The sequence below is a fragment of the Rousettus aegyptiacus genome, unplaced genomic scaffold (assembly GCF_014176215.1).
Source record: "Rousettus aegyptiacus isolate mRouAeg1 unplaced genomic scaffold, mRouAeg1.p scaffold_m13_p_3, whole genome shotgun sequence".
NCBI classification, from domain to species: Eukaryota; Metazoa; Chordata; class Mammalia; order Chiroptera; family Pteropodidae; genus Rousettus; species Rousettus aegyptiacus.
The window spans coordinates 131,138,491-131,156,731 of record NW_023416306.1 but is presented as its reverse complement, the minus strand read 5'-3'; the positions used below and the strand labels follow the sequence as shown (position 1 = coordinate 131,156,731).

At 43.3% G+C, this 18,241-nt stretch overlaps 1 protein-coding gene across 5 annotated transcripts in view; it reads left to right on the top strand.

The window, feature by feature from the left end:
• CA12 (carbonic anhydrase 12) overlaps nucleotides 1-18,241 on the top strand; it is a 47,287-nt gene that overhangs the window by 14,556 nt on the left and 14,490 nt on the right. For 4 of the 5 annotated variants that reach the window (XM_036238847.1, XM_016141110.2, XM_036238846.1 and 1 more), the window contains exons 3-6: nucleotides 12,751-12,930; nucleotides 13,776-13,918; nucleotides 17,017-17,112; nucleotides 18,020-18,083. In XM_036238847.1, coding sequence (XP_036094740.1) covers nucleotides 12,751-12,930; nucleotides 13,776-13,918; nucleotides 17,017-17,112; nucleotides 18,020-18,083 — 483 coding nt within the window. Of the gene's footprint in view, nucleotides 1-10,382; nucleotides 11,386-12,750; nucleotides 12,931-13,775; nucleotides 13,919-17,016; nucleotides 17,113-18,019; nucleotides 18,084-18,241 lie in introns of those variants that run through there. The other variant, XM_016141111.2, reaches the window with a different exon arrangement.

The window sequence follows — 18,241 nt, the reverse complement described above, 5'->3', positions numbered from 1 at the left end:
TGGAAAAAAATTGAGAGCCGCAGTAATTTAATGCTCTTTCACATAACTGCCTCACAAAGTACAGATGCCTTGGGCTAATAATGAAGTGCTTGCTTTCCGGCTAAGGCTAACTTGTCAAATTATGGCTGGAGATTTTTTTTCCCTCCATAGTGGTTTTTGAGCATGAGCCTGCTGCAAGCAGGGCAGTGTTCTAGGACCTCTGAGGGGGACAGGGGTGAGCAAGGAGCCACTTTGAGCCTCAGGGAGAATTATCTAGGAGGACATAATGCACGGCACGTGGGGAGTGACACCCTTCCTATAGGGACTGCTTGGGCAGCTGCACAGAACCTGGCCCAGGAGAGGGGCTTGGGAGACATTTCTTGAGTGAATGAGGAAAGAATGGTTTGTTCCTCTGGGAGTCAGGGAAGGCACCCGGGAGAAGGTGGCACTTGATCAGGGATGGTAGGATTTCAGATGCAAAACCAGTCTGACACAAAATGCCATGCATTTCTCATTAGAAGTAAAAGGAGACACGCAGGGAACCCTAGATTTGTATTCCAGTGAGGTGAAAGGGGGAACTTGCTCTGAAAGGTTGGAAAACAGCGCCTAAGGAAGTTTGTCTTTTATCAGAGCCCCTCTTTCTGTTATTTTCAGTCTGGGGCCACATTCAACTTAGATATCCAGGATCGTCCCTGACCCACCATCTAAGAATCAAGTCACGGCTTCTCATCCACAGCCAGATTCACATTTTAACAAGGATGAGTACTAAGAAGGTGGATGGGGAGAGATGGGCAGTTGGAAAAGATAGTCATACCAATGATTAAAAGAACCTATGACATTTTCAAATCTCTTTGCCAGAGAAGGAACCTGTCACAAGGCAGCCTCTGCCCACACTATTTGCTCACCCACCAATTTCCTTTTAGTGCTAGAGCACATTGCCACATCACCTTGTATGCAATATGCCCTTATCATCATTATTACGAATTTCCCTTTTTGCTTTAGAAACTTGTTACAAAGAATAGCCTCGTCGATCCCGAGACTCTTATTTCTAGGAAACCAGACTGTATTTTCTCCATCTTCCTTTTATGCCAGCTCTATTCACAGCTTATTTTCTAAAATCCACACAGTAGAAACACCAATGCTTTATCTCAGTCAGCAACTATTTTGCAGAAGGAAACGACAATTTAACCAGAGTCAAATACTTAAACTACACTGAAAAGCAAACCTACGAACGGATAAACAAATTGTGGTATATCCATACAATGAGATATTACTCAGCCACAAAGAGGAATGAAGCTCTGTACAGGCTACAACATGATGAGCCTTGAAAACATTATACTGTGTGAAAGAACCCAGACAAAAATTGTATGATTCCATCTAAATGAAATATCCAGAATAGGCAAATCTTTTGAGACAGAAAGATTAGTGGTGGTCAGGGGCTGAGGGAAGGGGGGGATGTGGGTATGAGGTCTCCTTTTGGAGCTATGGAAATGTTCCGGAGCTGAATAGTGGTGATGCTTGCACGACACTGTGAATCTTCTCAAGGTCGCTAATGGTAAATTTGTGTCATATATATACTGCCACCTTAAAAATTAATTACAGTTGACCCTTGAACAACATAGGTTTAAACTGTATAGATCCATTGATAGTTAGATTTTTTTTTAATAAATGTATAGTCAGCCCTCCATATCCCTGGGTTCCAAATCCACAAATTCAACCAACCATGGATCAAAGACAGTATTTTTGATCCACAGATACAGAGGGCCAATTGTATGTATTGTGCCACATCATTTTATATAAAGGACTTGAGCATCTGGGATTTTGGTATAGGAAGGGGTATCTCGGAACCAATCCCCTGTGGATACCCAGGGATGATTGTTTTGGGGGAGTTAAAAGTTATATGAGGATTTTCAACTGTGCATGGGGTGGGGCATTCGGCACTCCTAATCCCCACATTGGTTGAGAGTAAGTTATAATTTTTAAAAAAAAAAAAAAAAGACAACCTTACCTGACAATGGGGAGTTTAAAGGCCTGGCTCCAACCACCTCACCACTGATCTGATGAGCTGGGCTTTCCACCAGCTCCTCTTAACTTTGGCTGCACATTAGAATCACCTGGGCAGCTTTTTAAAGCCTGCTGTGTCTGGGCCCCATCCAAGACAATCATACCAGATCTTGGGCCTGGGTCAGAAGCAAAGCTAGATGTTTTTGGAGATTCCAGTGTACAGCCACGGTTGAGAAAATAGTGCTCAGGACTAGTGGTTCTGAGTGTGGTCCCGGATTGGCAGCATCTGTATCACTTGGGAACTTGTTAGGAACGCAGACTCTGAGGCTCCATCTAAAACCTGCTGAATCAGCCACTCTGAGGGTGGGGCCCAACAATCTGTTTTAACAAGCCTGAAAGGGATTCCCATCTATACTGAAATGCCTGACAACCATTGTTCTGTTTTCCTCAACCAATGAGTGTTCACTGAGCATCTACCATAAGTTTGGTTCTGTGAAAATATACAGACCTACCTCTACTCTTCTCTACATCTAGTGGATCAGATTCTTGAAAATAACTTGTAAACTGAGATGAACCTTTTGTGGGTGAACAAAAGGGATGATGGGAAAGCTCTCGAAATAGTGAAGATGGTTGTGTAACAGTGTGAATGTATTTAAAACCACTGATTTCACTTAAAAATTGTTAAAATAGTAAATTGTATGTATATTTTACCCAAATGAAAAAAGATTAATGAAATGAGCCATGAGAACAGGTTTAGAAAAAAAAATTATGTTCCTCATGGTCGACACCAAATAAAATTCTTGTTCAGGAGGGTAGAGCAGGACGTTTGGCTCTATTGTGGACTTAGCATTTTCATGTCTACCATGATTCCTTCATGAATGAGTCAAAGAAGATCAAAGAGAATGACATGTACTGAGCCCAGACAGGTGGTGCCTTGGGCCTGGCTAGGTTTCATTCTCAAGGTTAGGCTGTAACCACTTTAGAAATTGCCTAACTTATTAGTGGTTTGTTGTTGTTGTTGTTCCAGAACCATTTGTTGAACACTTTGCTGTGCCAGGCTCTGCGGTAAGAGACAGAAATACAAGAATGAATGAGCTGAGAGCCTAGTGCAGTGGTTCTCAACCTTCCGCAAGCATCAGAATCACTTGATGGGCTTGTTCAATGACAGATGCCTGGTGCCAGCCACCTCCAGAGTGTCTGATTTACAGGTCTGAGGTGGGACCTGGGAATCTGCCTTTCTAACAAGATCTAAATTGGTAATGATGATGTAGCTTCCCCAGGGACTACGCTTGGCGAGCCACTATCTACTAGGGTAGAAAGATCTAAAATACTTTTTTCATAAATATAAGTGCTGCTAGGAAAAAGAAATGCAAAGGGCTCTAAATGAGCACTGAGGAGAGAGAGACACTTTGTCTTGCCTTAGGGAGTGAGAGCAGCAGTGAGAGGGTGTTTGAGGAAGATGGGAAGCAGCTTGGCGTGTCTGAAGAATGTCAGCAGCTCAGCATTGCTGCAGTAAAATACCAAGGTGAGACCAGGCTCAGAGAAGTCTAGAGAGGTGGGTAGAGGTTCTCCACAATGAATACTCTTTAAGGCAACAGCACCTAAGAGGATGGCAGAGAGAGAGAATCAGAAGCAAAGAGTTGTCAGCCATTTACTTTTGGCAGCCTGGAAACCCCACCCTTCTCCCTGTGAAAGCCTTCCATCCAGAAAGAACCTGACAAAGTCAGTATCCTACTCAATTCCACATTCCTTCCCAGCAATTGCAGAGGGATTATTGGAGAGGGAGGGGCCCCCTAGGTATGGCAAAGTGGAGGGGGAGGATTTTCCAAGGCCTCACAGAGAGTTGAGCTGGTGGCCTAGCCATGCAGCTTACGGCGTTGGTGGTACAGTAGTGAGCAAAGCTGCCTTACAGTCCTGTGGTTTACCTCCTCACCTCCAGCCTGCACGATTGCCTTCCTCTGCCACGGCTAAACCGGAAATGCCAAGAGTGGCTTGAGAAGACTTTACCCAGTCCCTGTCTCAGTCCTTCCTCTCAAGTTGACCCAAACAAAACCTGAAATAATAGAGAGAAAATTTTGATATAAAGTATGGATTAAAGCATCTTTAGAAAACTTTCTTATTTGTATTGCTCTGTGACATAAAATCCAAGGAAGAAGAATGGGCCTGCGGCAGCAGTCCAGTTTGAAGCTTTATAAATAAAAAGTAATCCCGATCCTCTAGCTCTTGCTCATTGCTCTGGCTTGGATTCGTTTGTAACATTAACAAAGGAAAAGATTCAACATGTTTGATTCCTCGGCCTCTGTTTATTTATGATCAAATCATAAGACCTCATCCATCAATCATTAACTAACACTTCTGCTAGCCTTCTTTCTTTCTGGGCAGAATCCTGGGCTATACAACCATGCCTTTCCACTGGACCCGTGGGAAAACAGGCAGTCAGCAGAATGAAGCCTTTTGCATGGGGGCCAGAATCCAGCTAAGGTGGATGCTACGTGAGATCTATACCACTGAAAAGTTGAACCCACTGGACTTTTATGAGAAACTGTATATCTTCTAATCAACTTAGAAAGTGAACTTCAGGAGCTATAAAGCATGTGTTAAATGTACTTTGAAAATGTGGCCTCCACATTCCAATGACATCCTGCAGAGGTGTAGTATTGAGGTGGATTTAGAGAGGGCACAAAGGCTGCCTTCACCTCTGGAGTCCTGCACCTTAACCTTGTTCTCTGTGGCACTAGCCACAGGACCACAACTGATGGATGACTCCTCGCAGAGAGGTGTATACCAGTCCCCTGAAAGGAGGACCTTTCTAACAGACAGAGGAGTGTACATGAGCAGGTGCTGGATGATTCCTGCTCAGCCTTGTCGTAGAGCAGCACCCAGCCTGGCTAAGCGGAAGCCAGAGGAATCCTAGGTTCTTTCTGAGTCTTCACATCACGTACACATAGAATATCCAAGTTCTCTGCTGCTAAAAGGCCTCTGAGCTGCTGTGCTCTCTCTCTGGAGTGCCATTCCTTGGGTTTTGTTCATGATTGGCTCAATTTCATCCTTTAAGTCTCAGCTTTAATGGCACCTCCTCTGAGAAGCCTGCCTACACCATAAGATCCATTGCGGTCCCTCCATTTTTCTCCATCATGGCCTTTGCTTATTTCCTTCATAGTACCGATTGCAGACTGTACTTATTTTATTAATGTATTGGTTTGATTTTTTGCTTATTTATAATTTATCAGGCCCTTCCACTGAAATGTAAGCTCCGTGAGGACAGAGGTCAGATCTGTTGTGTTCTCTGTTGTATCTTCAACACATTATACAGGGCTTGGCACATAGTTGGCACATTTGTTAAAGAAATGAATTAACTCCAAAACTAGCACTCCAAGAAGGGTATTTCGTGATTTTCTCCATTCAACATTTGAATACTCATTTTATTGCAAATATAATATATCTTATTAAATATGTATTCAAATCTGAGACACAATCTGTGATCACTTTCACATACATGCTAGGACCAGGTACATTTTTACTATATCAGATCCCCTTACAAAACAAAATTTTGGGGCTAACCAAAAGCTTTTATTGTACAGAAATTTTGACTAAAGGTGTGTCGAATTCCAGAATATGAAAATCTTGCTACTACAGTTTTATCCATCGGGGCAGGTTTTGACCTGACTATGTTTTGGTGGCCAAGCCAAAGAGTCATGCTCTGGAGTCAGTGGCCCAGGACTGGCTCCCTAGGCAGCTGCTTGCAGGAGCATTCACACAGACACTGATGGAGACCCACCTCAAAGAGTATGACCACCAAGAAATGTCACAGGCTGCAAGTAGGTCTGAGACTGACTTATTAGAAAGACCCAAAAGACAAACCTCAAAATAGGATAATCATAAATGTACTTTTTGATTTTGGTCCTGACTCATCAGATACAGTTCAAGTTACAAACAATATTTATTTTCATTAACATTTTTATTATTCTTGAGCACATAGGATGCAGTCAGTGAGATAGAATAATCAGTGAGAAATAGTAATCAAACTGCACCAGTAATTATATAGTTCTCATCTTCTGAGGAGCTCTATGTGCTTTTATTATATACTATATATGCTATAATATAGATGTGACAGATGTATAAACATGATAAATTACCCAACCCATAAACATTTTTATTATCTGAAACTAATATATTATATGTCAACCGTAATTGAAAAACAAATTTAAAAAAATTTTTACTTACCCCCATATCATACTAACCTCCTTTTTTTTTTTTTTGCAAAAAAGGTTACAAAATAATAAAATCATCCTTCATTTACTTGCATAAATTATTTTCCCAAGGCAGTGATGAGTCAGTACATATATATTTACAGAGTAAATACAACCATGTTGGGGAGAGATGAAAAGGGGACCTATAGATAAAAAGAAATTTAAGAGACTTACTAACCAGTCACAATACAGGGACCCTGTATTTGGACCCTGGTTCAAAATGTTAAATAAATTCATGAGAATACTGGGGAAATGTGGTCATTCACTGGATCTTTGATGACATTAAGAAATTATTATTAATAAGTTTTAAATGTGAAAATGATATTATGGTTTTTTTTTTAAGAGTTTTTTTCATAGTTACACATAAGTATTCATATATTTTCTTCAAAGTAATCCAGTGGAGGGGGAAATGGATAAGGTGGGAGAGGGGATAGACAAAAATTAACTAGTCATGAACAGATGGGTACTTGGGGCCATTATACCATACTCTTTACAGAAAATTACAGATATGTAATAAATCTGCTTTAAAATTTTCTGTAATTAAATTTTAAAATAAGACACAGGTATATTTTAAAAATAGCCAAATATAAGTTCATTAAAAAAAATTACATACACATTTTTAGGGCCTTTGGTGTATGTATATTCTGGCTGCATCCATCTCAGAATATGAGAAGCTGAGACTGCTGGTCTTCCCATAGCCAACCTTCCTCTGATCACCTTTGCGGGTCTCCTGAGTTCCAGGATTTCTGCTTGGGTTTTTCACTCTTTGCATTTCCTTTCCAGGCAGGTGTCAGTGTTCTGGTCTGATCCATTCAGCAAACGTTTATTGAGTGCCTCCATCAGCCCAGAGTTAATGTCTACCTCTGCTGGATCCTCTCCCATTGCATTCTCAGCGCCACAGTCCATGAATGAGGTGCTCTTTCTCCTGGATCAACCTTCCTTCTCTACTCCCCTTTTCTTCTGCATGGAAATATGCACAGACCTCTCTATTAAAAACAAAAGCCTTCTTGTTGCCTTCATCTTCCTATAACTAACTTAATACACATGCGTGCTCTCTCTCTTTCTCTCTCTCTCTCTCTCTCTCTCTCTCTCTCTCTCTCTCTCGCTGCCCCTCTCTGTCTCTGTCTCTGTCTGTCTCTGTCTCTCTCTCTGTCTTCTCTCTCTTCTCTCATCCCTTTATGGCTAGATTTCTGAAATGAGCTTAAGTAACCCTTCAAATTAATTCATTATGTGTTTAGTAAGTGCCACTATGTGTTCAGACATGGGGGAGAGATGTGACAAAAAATTCTAGTCTTTGAAAGTCTTCTTTGAAACTTTTAGACAGAGTTTAAATCTGAAACAGGTTTAGGTGCTAGTGTAGAGAAAACAGTCACAAGTGAGACAGATTAAACAACAATTCAAGTCACTGTACCCTTACACAAATCCTGAGTAGGCTGGCTAAGGAGTTCAGGGCAGGGAAAAAGCACTGAGTAGCTTTGGCAGGATGTGAGCTGAACTTGAGGAGTGGACAAGATTTGGAAAGGTAAAGAAGAAAGGAGAAGGCATTTTAAGCAAATTTTTAGCGTAAGAATATTTGTGAAGGTTGGTAGGCATAGCTTGTTTTGTGGATAGGGTAGCTGGCCTGACCATGGGCCTTGACTGGGGTGCAAGGGCCTCTGAAGGCCTTGACAAGCTGAGGCATTTTAGGCCATGAAATGTGGCTATGGTTTCACTGTTTTATTGGGGTGGAGCAGGACATGGTGTAGAGAAAGGATGGAGGCATGTGGCAGTGCCACAGAAGCAGGGCTACACCTGGTTAAACAAGAAAGGAGCCTGGTAGCCAAGGGTAAAGGCTGAGGTGGGCACTCTGCAGGGGGCCTTTGCAGCGTGACACAGCAAGGGCCTCACCTGGGGTAGTGGGGGTGGTGGTTGTGCCGGAAACTTAGGCCTCCATGACTGAATGAAGGCAAAGAATGGACTGAGCCAGACCGGCTCTGAGATTTTGAGTCTTGGAAGAGTGGTGTGGTTGTTCTTTTATGAGGCATTGCCCCATTAAATTGCTATCAAGGCCATAACACATCAACTAACTGCCATATGTGGACCTTATTTGAACCCCAAATTTTACAAATAAGCCATTAAAAAGTTATGAGATAATTAGAAAATTTTGAATTCTGTCTGGATTTGATAATATTAAGAGATTAATTGTTCACATTTTAAGTGTAGTAATGGTATTATAGTTTTGTTTCCAGAGTCCTTATGTTTTAGAGAGACATACTAAAATATAAACAGATGAAATATATTTGGATTTACTTCAGAATTATCCAGGGATAGGGGAGAGTGAGTACAGGATAGATAAGGCTGGACTGGTTGTGAATTTTAGTTGTTGAAGGTAGGTTGGAGGTGGAGGTTCATTTGCTCCTCTCTCTACTGCTGTATACATTTGAAATTTTCCATGAAAAAGTTCTGGTCCTTGGGTAGTGCAAGTATTGCACTCTGGGCCTCATAATTCCCAATCAGAAATCACTAGAGGCCTTTTGAAGCTGTGCCATGTTAATCTCTTCATTACATTTCAAAGCAGAAATTTGGTCCATTTCTGTTTTGCCTAAAGCAGAAAAATTCATGAACTGGAAAGCCATAATGCCCTAATTTTTATGTAGAAAAACAAACTGGGAGATATACATGATCTCTTTTATCATGATCATGGGAAGAATCCAACCAAGATTTTGCTTTGGAGAAGCAAATTCAAAACTCAAGAGAAAAGTCACATTTTTACGGTAGCTAGAAATAAATGATTCTTTGGGAAAAGTCAGTCCTAAGGGGCATCTTCTGGCAGCAGAGAACGTGGCATGAGTGTGAAAGCTGAGACTAAGCTAAAAAATTACAGCGTGATCTGTAGCTGCCAGTGAAGAGGCCAGTGTTAACGGTGGTGGCAAGTCTCACATTGCCCAGGCAGTGTCTGAGGCAGAAAGAAGTCTGCTGCTGATGCCCTGGTACTGGTTGTCCTGGTGCCCACCCACATGGCACCTCTCTCTTTCGTTTACAAGCCACGAAGATGGAGCCTGCTCTGACAATGTCCCCAGCCATGCCAGAAGGAGACACCAGCCATTACATGTGGGTGGAGGGTCATATGAACTGCCATGAAGCCCCATGCTTGGCATGCCATCTCCTGGTCTACAGGGAAGCAACCAGATTTCTTTTGCAATGAGTGGTCCCAAGCACTCAAAGTCTTATGCAGGTAAATCAGAAAGCTAGAAAGGTAAAATTTGAACTTGTGTAAGTGATACTATTTTCTTTTTTTCTTTTTTGAGGGGCAAAATTATATCAGGGAATGGGAGACTAGGAGAATTAATATAGGTGTGTGCTTCCCTAGAGAGGAACAAGCAAAAATTAGCATGAGAATCCAGGTTGGTAACCATGTGAGGGCCTGCTCTGTGTCAGACATTGTGGGCTAGGCAGGGATGAATGAGATATATATAGTCCTTGCCTTCAAAGAGAGTGTGGGAAAGGGAGGAGACAGGTGCCCAAACTCTCTTGGGTAAACATGGAAACAGAAAGTGATGTAACCTGTGGCCCAGGCAAGGTAACTCTGTTACTAAGCCAAAATCTACCTTTGGGCAAATCAGTTAATCTCAATTTTTCGCCTTGCTGAACCTATGGAGTTGTAGAGTTGTAAGGATCAAGACTACTAAAGTAATAATAAGAAGAAGCAGCAGAAGAAGAAGAAGAAGAAGAAGAAGAAGAAGAAGAAGAAGAAGAAGAAGAAGAAGAAGAAGAAGAAGAAGAAGAAGAAGAAGAAGAAGAAGAAGAAGAAGAAATAAAAGAAGCATCAGCAGCTGCAGGAGGAGGATTAGAAAGGCTTTTCAGATCCTCTGCCCTACGTGCCTATGACCTGTGCTCAAGGACCAGCACCCCTTGTGGATGGCAGCCAAGACCCATGGCAAGGTCCTGATGCACACGCTGCCCACTCTCCAGCCAGCCCCAGGAGCAGTGGTGCCCTGTGCCCTCATTCCCACAGCTAGTTCCCACTGGGCATCTTATCACATGTCCAGGAGCTGCCTGGGCATGAGCAACTCTCCCCAGCTCATTCAAACTCGCCTGATTCAGAGGTGAAGGGGCTTAATCCTAGTAATCTTAATAAATCTTGGAACTTGAGAGCCAGAGAGATGTTCTGGAACATAGTGTCCAATCCTCCCATTTGTACAAAGGGCAAAGGGAATGTCACCTGATTGCCATTGCTCACTGAGGTGGTAGGACAGCTGGTGCTGGAATCTTGTTCTCTTGACTCTCCTGGTCCAATACAGCTGCTTCTCTTTCCCAGGACGGTTTTGCCATCACTGAGTCTGTTGTCTTTTATAACCTTAGTCTTTCCTGTCCCCAAATACATAATTCAGTCTAAGATCCAAGAAAGAGTATTTAGGGCAAAATAAAAGAGAAAAATTCTCCTGATAACCTTTCCCCAAGCTCTTCGTTCCTTGGGGTCTTTCATTCTTTGGGAAAATGTTTCCTAAATGCCTATTAGGCATGTGACCCTCATCACAACATGGCTTCACAAAGAAAATGAGATGTCCCAGTCCCCAAGGAGCTCTTGGTGTGGTTATCACTAAAATGTTCTCTTCATGAAAACTTTTAGAGCCTCTGCTCTGGGAAAACAAAGTCCTTCTAATCCAATTCCCTTCAGTAATATGTGCAAGAAGAAATCTTCTCATTGCTACACCTCTTTACTTCCTGATTATTTCCATCCATGCCTGTCTGGCAGCTTCTGCCACCTTGACTGTGGGCCTCGTGGTACTATGAGCCAAGAAAAGGCTGGCAGCCTTACTCTGGAAGCCTTGCTGCCCGGTAGATGTGCCTCTTTCTGATCTTTAGGGTTTGCCTGATACCTCAGGATTGCTTCATCTCTGCTAACTGCTATCCCTACAGAACTTGGTTTTGCCCTCAGCTGAATAACCGTCTTCCTTCACTTTGACTTCTTCAGTTTTCTCCAGCCTTCTTCTCCCTCAGTTGCCATCTTGGTGTAGTTGAGTTGCCTTGAATCCAGGGCTTTGAGGCCTTGGAAATAAAAGCGATATCGTCCAGTGGAAACTCTGATGTGTGCAACTGAGAAAACTGGTGTCCAATGAAAAGCTGGACTGGAGATTCTGAAATCCCTTCACACTCTACCATTTCTGAAAAGGTATATCCAAAAGTTGACAGCATGAACAACTAGTGGAGTTCTACTGTGTGTGTTCAACTCCTCACAACATTTTAAATGAATGTAGGCACCAAGTTTCACTTCTAACTCTTGCTACTCACAGCTGAGGTCCCCTAGTTTAAAGAATAAGGTGTAGGGAATCAAGATTCTGTGGGCCGATATACACGCTTACATCCTGGTGAAATGATGCTATTGTCTGTGGAAGGGTCCCCAGGAGAAGTAGTGTTCCTTTTACCTCTGCTCTAGTGAACACCCTTCCTTGTGCTAAGATACTGAGGAATGGACCCTAGATGGCAATGCTTGGGTCCCAATTCTGAGAGAACCCACAGGGTTCTCTAACGAGCCATGACATGCCAATTATTTGCTTTTCTGGAGAAACCTCAGCCTGAAAATCCGTTTAATTACCATGGGAGATAATCTTTTAAATATAGCTTTACATTCTTTAAAGACTTTTCCCTGTTGGAGTAAGAAAGTTAATCTGAACATGGGATTGAATTGTTTATTTTCATTTCCAGAGGAAGGACTATTACCTGATATTTAGCAAGAAGCCTGAGCCCTGGAGGATTTATTTTTAAAATTTGTTCCTCCTTACTAATAGTTTGTCAATTATATTGTAATAATGAGTTTGTAGTATTATCATACTTTTTCTTTTTTTGTAGTATTGTCATACTAAGTGTAAACCTTGCACTTAGCTCTGTGACTCCAGGTCCATAATTACTTGATGTTTCTCAAGCATCCCTATCAGGTTGGGTTCTATACTTACCCCAGACATGGATATCAAGAGTCAGTGTCCTCTAGGGTTTCCTCTCTGGAAGGTCATACCTGTAAATCCATTAGCCTCAAACACCTACCTGGAGCTATAGTCATACACCAAATTTTCCAATCTGAAGCATCCCAGCAGATTCATTAAATTCTTCCCCACTAGAATACAAGTATGGGCCAGCAGGGGCCCTGGTGTTGTGTTCAATTTAGTGGACCAAAGACCGTGATAGGTGTTTAATAAACAGATGCCAAATTGCCAAAAGTTGACAGGTCTTCCACATGGGGAGGGTATGTATTGTATCAAAATACGAATGATGCACAAAATGAAGCAGAGCTCGTCGGGCCCTAGTCCCTCGTATGGGGCTGTTCTAATCCTTTCCCCACCTCACTTCAAGAGTAAGTGGTCTTGAGGCACTTGCGCGGCCTGATTCCCTAGGCTAAAATCTCTGGACCTTGAAGAATACACCAATGCAGATTAAGAAAAGGAGAGAAAAGGAGTAATTGTATTGAATACAGAACTAGATGGTAAGGAAACAATGTCTGTGGAAAATTGATTAAATTTTGGGCTTGAATCTCTCCTTCTAGGTCCTGATGGGGAGATGAGCTGGTCCAAAAACTACCCATCATGTGGAGGTCTGCTGCAGTCCCCAATAGACCTGCACAGTGACATCCTCCAGTACGATGCCAGCCTTGTGCCCCTTGACTTCCAAGGCTACAACGTGTCTTCCAATGAGCAATTTATCCTGACCAACAATGGCCATTCAGGTGAGGAAGAGACCTCAGAAACCTGCAGGGGATGTCTGAGCTTCCTCTCAGCTCCTTGCTTGCCAGGGAGGGGGCTCCGTTGAGGTACCAGGGGGAAGGGCAGAGGGGAGCTCTCAAGGGAGGCCCGGGCCACTCTCTTTAGGGTATGCTAGAGGCCCTGGGCTCCTGCTGTTCTGCCAGGGTAGCACCTCTCAGAAGAAGCACATGTCTTGGGATGGGAGAGGGGGACAAGCATGAGCCCCTTGGCGCATTGGCTGTGGTAGGAAAATGAATTCTTTGGTATCATGAACTCAAGGAGCCATGCAGTTCGTGGCAGGCGCACACCCAGGTTTTGGAATCAGACAAACCTGGATTTGAATCTCAGCTTGACCACTGATGAGTCTTGAGCCTCTGGGTAAGAACTTTCATCTGGAAAATGGGCATATTGGTGGGTATTATCAAGACTAGAGATTATGTATGTTGGGATCTGGCATAGAGTAAATACTTCATAAATAGCAATTGTTATTATTGTTCTTGCTATAGGATTCTACATCTTGGCAGGTACTTCTTTAAAGTTTCCATCTTCATAGCCAGGAGTGTGATGCGTGGATATATTAACAAACATCCATCCCTGGGTCTAGTATTAGTGTTCCTGCCATCATTTTCCAGAGGGAACCAAGAAGGTCCCGGTGCTGCTAGAATTGCTTTAGTGAAATAGGGATGTTCCCAGGGAAAGAGGCCAGATTTCTGGCCTGCAGACTATGTTCCCTCTGGTCCCTACCTTGCTGCATCCACCTGCACCCTGTCTGGGCCCCGGGCAAGTGCTGTCTCCCTGACTCTGAAGATTGCCCCTCCACTCCCTGCAGTGAAGCTGAAGCTGCCCCCAGCCATGCACATCCAGGGCCTCCCTTCCCGCTACAGTGCCACACAGCTGCACCTGCATTGGGGGAACCGGAATGACCCCCACGGCTCCGAGCACACGGTTGGCGGGAAGCACTTTGCTGCCGAGGTGAGTGCGGTTGTCAGGCTGTCAGTAACTGCCTGGCAGTGGGCAGGCTGGCATCCTCCCACTTGGTTGGTGTGTAGATAAGATCAGAGCACTGGAGAGGTGGGGGTGGGGGCGCTGCTCTCCACACCCACACCCAGGCCTGTCAGTAACACAGGAAGGTATAGCCACTCTGGCCACCCTGCAGCTCCTATGGTGTCCTGATCCTCTTCCTCTCCTGAACATGCTGATTTTGTCTCTATGTTTTTTACTGAAGGCAGCGCTCCCAGCGGGCACAGTGGGATGTACATATTCCTGTTCTAGATATCCCCCGTCTACTTGCACAGATTAAGATCCCACCAGCTTGTCTCCCTGATGCACTCCACTGTTGAATCATAGTGGGCTAATTGCTCCCCCAAATTCAGCCTTTCTTCACATGCTATGCTGTTTACATTTTTTCATCCTGTCTTTCCTTTCCCTGGACAGAGATTGTCCTTGGAACTTAGGGACCTGGGTCCAGGGCTACTCTTCTACTTGGTCACAAATCAAAGAATGACTGGCATTATAATGTACAGGGCATCATGGCAACCAGCGACTGACCAAGGGTAGCTCAGGATGTCAGCACAGCATTGTGTAACATCGCCCTGAAATGCTAACCCAAAATGCTAAAGGAAAACAGGATGAGATGCAGAACATTTTTCCTGCACTACAAGTAGGCAATGGGGGTGGAGAACTGAGCTGTTCCATTTCAGAGCTCCCATGGGCTTGACCTTGCGGGTGTGGTTCTACATATTTACAGGGCATTATAGGAAGATAAATGCTATTGATCAACCAGTGGAGCCCATAGTAAATAATGACATGACCTTTCTCTTCTGTTCTTAATTGCTGAACAGCTTAATGTCTCAGGCTAATTATAGGTTGAGTTACAAGGGTGGAGGGACTATAATTCTGGCCCAATGTGATGGCACTACTGCAGGTGCCCATATTTCAGACTAGGCCCCTCTCTGAAACTCCAGGACTGTGATTTCTTCCAGCCTAATTGCAACGTGGAGGTTTTTACTTGCCCATGGAGAATAAAGGAGTTATGGTATAGGCTAGGAGGGGTTGGACATTTAAAAATATTTCTAGTTTTTGTATTTTCTGATATTAAGCCACATCATCAGACCAAGAACCTGGCGAAAATGGACCATAAATGTCAAAAATAGAGGAAATATGTCAAATTAACCCTAAAGTGGTGGATTCTCTATGGAGGGTCTTTGAGAATGTAGAGGTTCTTCCAAATTGAGTCTATATAAGAAGACTCAGAAGACTCTCTTAATCCTCTCATAGGGAATACCCTTCTGTTTCTATTAGTCTTTACCTCCCTCTAGATTTAATCTTAACACAGTGAGAAAAGTGCTAAGACAGGCCATACACTCAAAGGTCAGTTATAAAAAGAAATAAGGATCTAGCACCTCTGGGGTTTTAGCCATACAGAATTTTGCTCCATTTGTGAAACCAATGCCAGGCCAAGACGGCGTGGGGCAACGTGGGAGTCTATGTCCTTCGGGGGAAAGATGGTGAAGTAGGAGCCCCTGAGACATCCTTAATAGAGGACCACCTAAAGGAAGCAGTAATTTTATATAATTTTTAAAAATTAGAAAGGACGACTTGGAAAGTGGGGAGCATTCACCTGTGCTCAATAAAATATTCGTTTTTATTATGTTTAAATATTCTTGAATTCTATTTATAAATACACAAGGAAGAAAAAGAGTTGAATAAAAAAGAAAAGAGGGATAAAATCTCAATGTGTCATCGTCCCAAGAGGCAAAGAATCAACAAAAATGCATGTGTCATATCTACAGAACTATCTACTTGCACAGTGTTTTGGAGAACAAGTGACATCACCTTTAGGATTAAAAATCAGGTTTAATATTGTCAGAATATATATATACATACACACACACACACATACATACATATACATACACATATATATTAGGTGAGGCAACCCTTGATTGACCTCACAGATTATAAGGACCTTGTCAGTTTACAATCCCTTATTTTTTTATTCTATTTTTTATGCCTACAGCACCTGGCCTTCCTAGGGGGTCTCTCATCCAAGTACCAACCAGGCCTAACTCTGCTTAGCTTCAGAATTTGTCATAATAATGTCTTAATGCTTACCTAAACTTCTTAAACCTAAAATTTCTTGAAAACTCTTTTCACTTTAATAATGACAAAATTCTGCTTTGAAAAGACGAGTTTAGAATTTTATTTTGTAAAGGTAAAAGTCTACATTCATGAAGTAACATTCTTGTTTCATGGCCTTTTAAAATATGATTGATAAAACTTTATAAAAGCCATGCTGTGATTTTCTCCACCTGAGATAAATATGTGTCCTACTCTCGATATAAATACGATTAAGTTACAGTTGGAGATTTACCACCCCAGCCCCCACTGCTTCCAGATCAAGTGGAGAGTGGCCAGGCTGAGGCTGGATGAACCACATGAGACAATTTTACCCCAGGCTCCAAAACAAGTAAGAAAAATCAGAAGGGTCCAGAAGTGCTCCAAAATACTCAGGCTTTTTCATGGCTGGTATAAAAACCCATTTATTCATTTACTCATTCATTCATTCAACATCTGTTGTGCACTTGTTACTTTCCAAGCACCATATCAGACAATGGGACACAATGAGCAAATAAATGGACAGTCTGCCCTGGCGGAGTCTGCAGTCTGGAGCAGGGGTCCCCAACCCCCAGGCTGCTGACAGGTACAGGTTTGTGGCCTGTTAGGAGCCAGGCACACAGCAGGAGGTGAGCAGCAGGTGAGGGAGCAAAGCTTCATTTGTATTTGCAGCTACTCCCCAGTGCTAGCATCACCACCTCAGCTCCACCTCAGATCATCAGGAAACAGATTCTCATAGGAGCACCAGTCCCTGGTGCCAAAAAGGTTGGGGACCTCTGGTCTAGAGGACTGAAGGAAAAGGGAAACTGGGGAGGCCATGAGTGGAGGATCTGAGGGGCCTAACCTACCTGGGAGGGGGGTCTGTCATCCCCATTGGATTCCAGTCTCCTGCAAAAGTGAAAGGTTCCCACGAGTCGCCCATCCCCTTATGAGAGGCTTCTTGCCCGTTGCAGCTGCATATTGTCCATTATAACTCGGACCTGTACCCCAACGCCAGCACTGCCAGTAACAAGTCAGAAGGCCTCGCCGTCCTAGCTGTTCTCATAGAGGTAAGACATGTTTAAAGGGATTTTACATTAAATTTGAAGGCGGGATTATATCAGAGTCAGCATTTGGTTCCATGCATGCCTGTCTATTGGCTGTGTGGGGCTCATTCCTGTTCTGGCTATGTCTTGCCTCTAGAGCAGGGGCTGTTCCCCGATAGGGGGCGTGGAGGCAGCACTTTCTGTGGCTGGGTAGCAGAAATAGGTGTGTCCTTTGTGCCATTGGAAAAATGAACCCTAGTCCCTAGTCCAGTTGCATAAGGCATGGAATTACCCATTTGGATATGGTGTGTGTGTGTGTGTGTGTGTGTGTGTGTGTGTGTGTGTGTGTGTGTGTAAGGGTTGGGTGGTCATTTAGCGCTGCCCCATTAGGTGTGTTAGATGCCTGAACCCTTGATACAACTCCTGGTATCCAAGTTCCATCCTTTATATGGACCCCGGGATGAGTTCTTTCCTTAATTCCAGAAAATAGGAATGTCTCCTGATTCACTTGTATTATTTTTGCCTAGAGGAAGCATGTACCTTGTTTCTCAACATGCTTACTTGCCTAAACTGGTTTGCATGAATGAACTCAAGCTCCTTTAAGTTCTGGTTAGAGAATATGCTAGTTGTGGCCTTCAGGCTCATAGCCAGATAATCAGGACAACAAGCTATCTCCCTTGCCCTGGGACAATAAAGTCCCAGTGCCTTGAGCTGGAAAAAGGATGTACTGAGACACAAGAGGGCAAAACCATTACACCAAGCCCCTACCAGCCTAGTGACCCATCATAATTGTCTTAGTAAAGAGCTTCTTCAGAAAGGGCCTGGCAGCGGTGGCCACATACCCCTAGCCCAGCCCCCCTGTTAGCAGTTGTCAACCCAGGTTCAACCTATAGAATTTTGTCCTGGTTCAAATGCCCTGTCTCTGTTGCAGATGGGCTCCTTCAATCCATCCTATGACAAGATCTTCAGTCACCTTCAAGAAGTAAAGTACCAAGGTGAGGGGGTCCTGAGATGCTAATTCACCCTCTGTTGGAAAAGGATGTAGTCATTCCCATGTGACCTAAAGAAAAACAAATGTAGGGGGTGAGTGCTGTCAGTGAGCAGACCCTTGGGTCACATGGCCCAGAAAGGGACTAGTTTATATTTCTAGGCT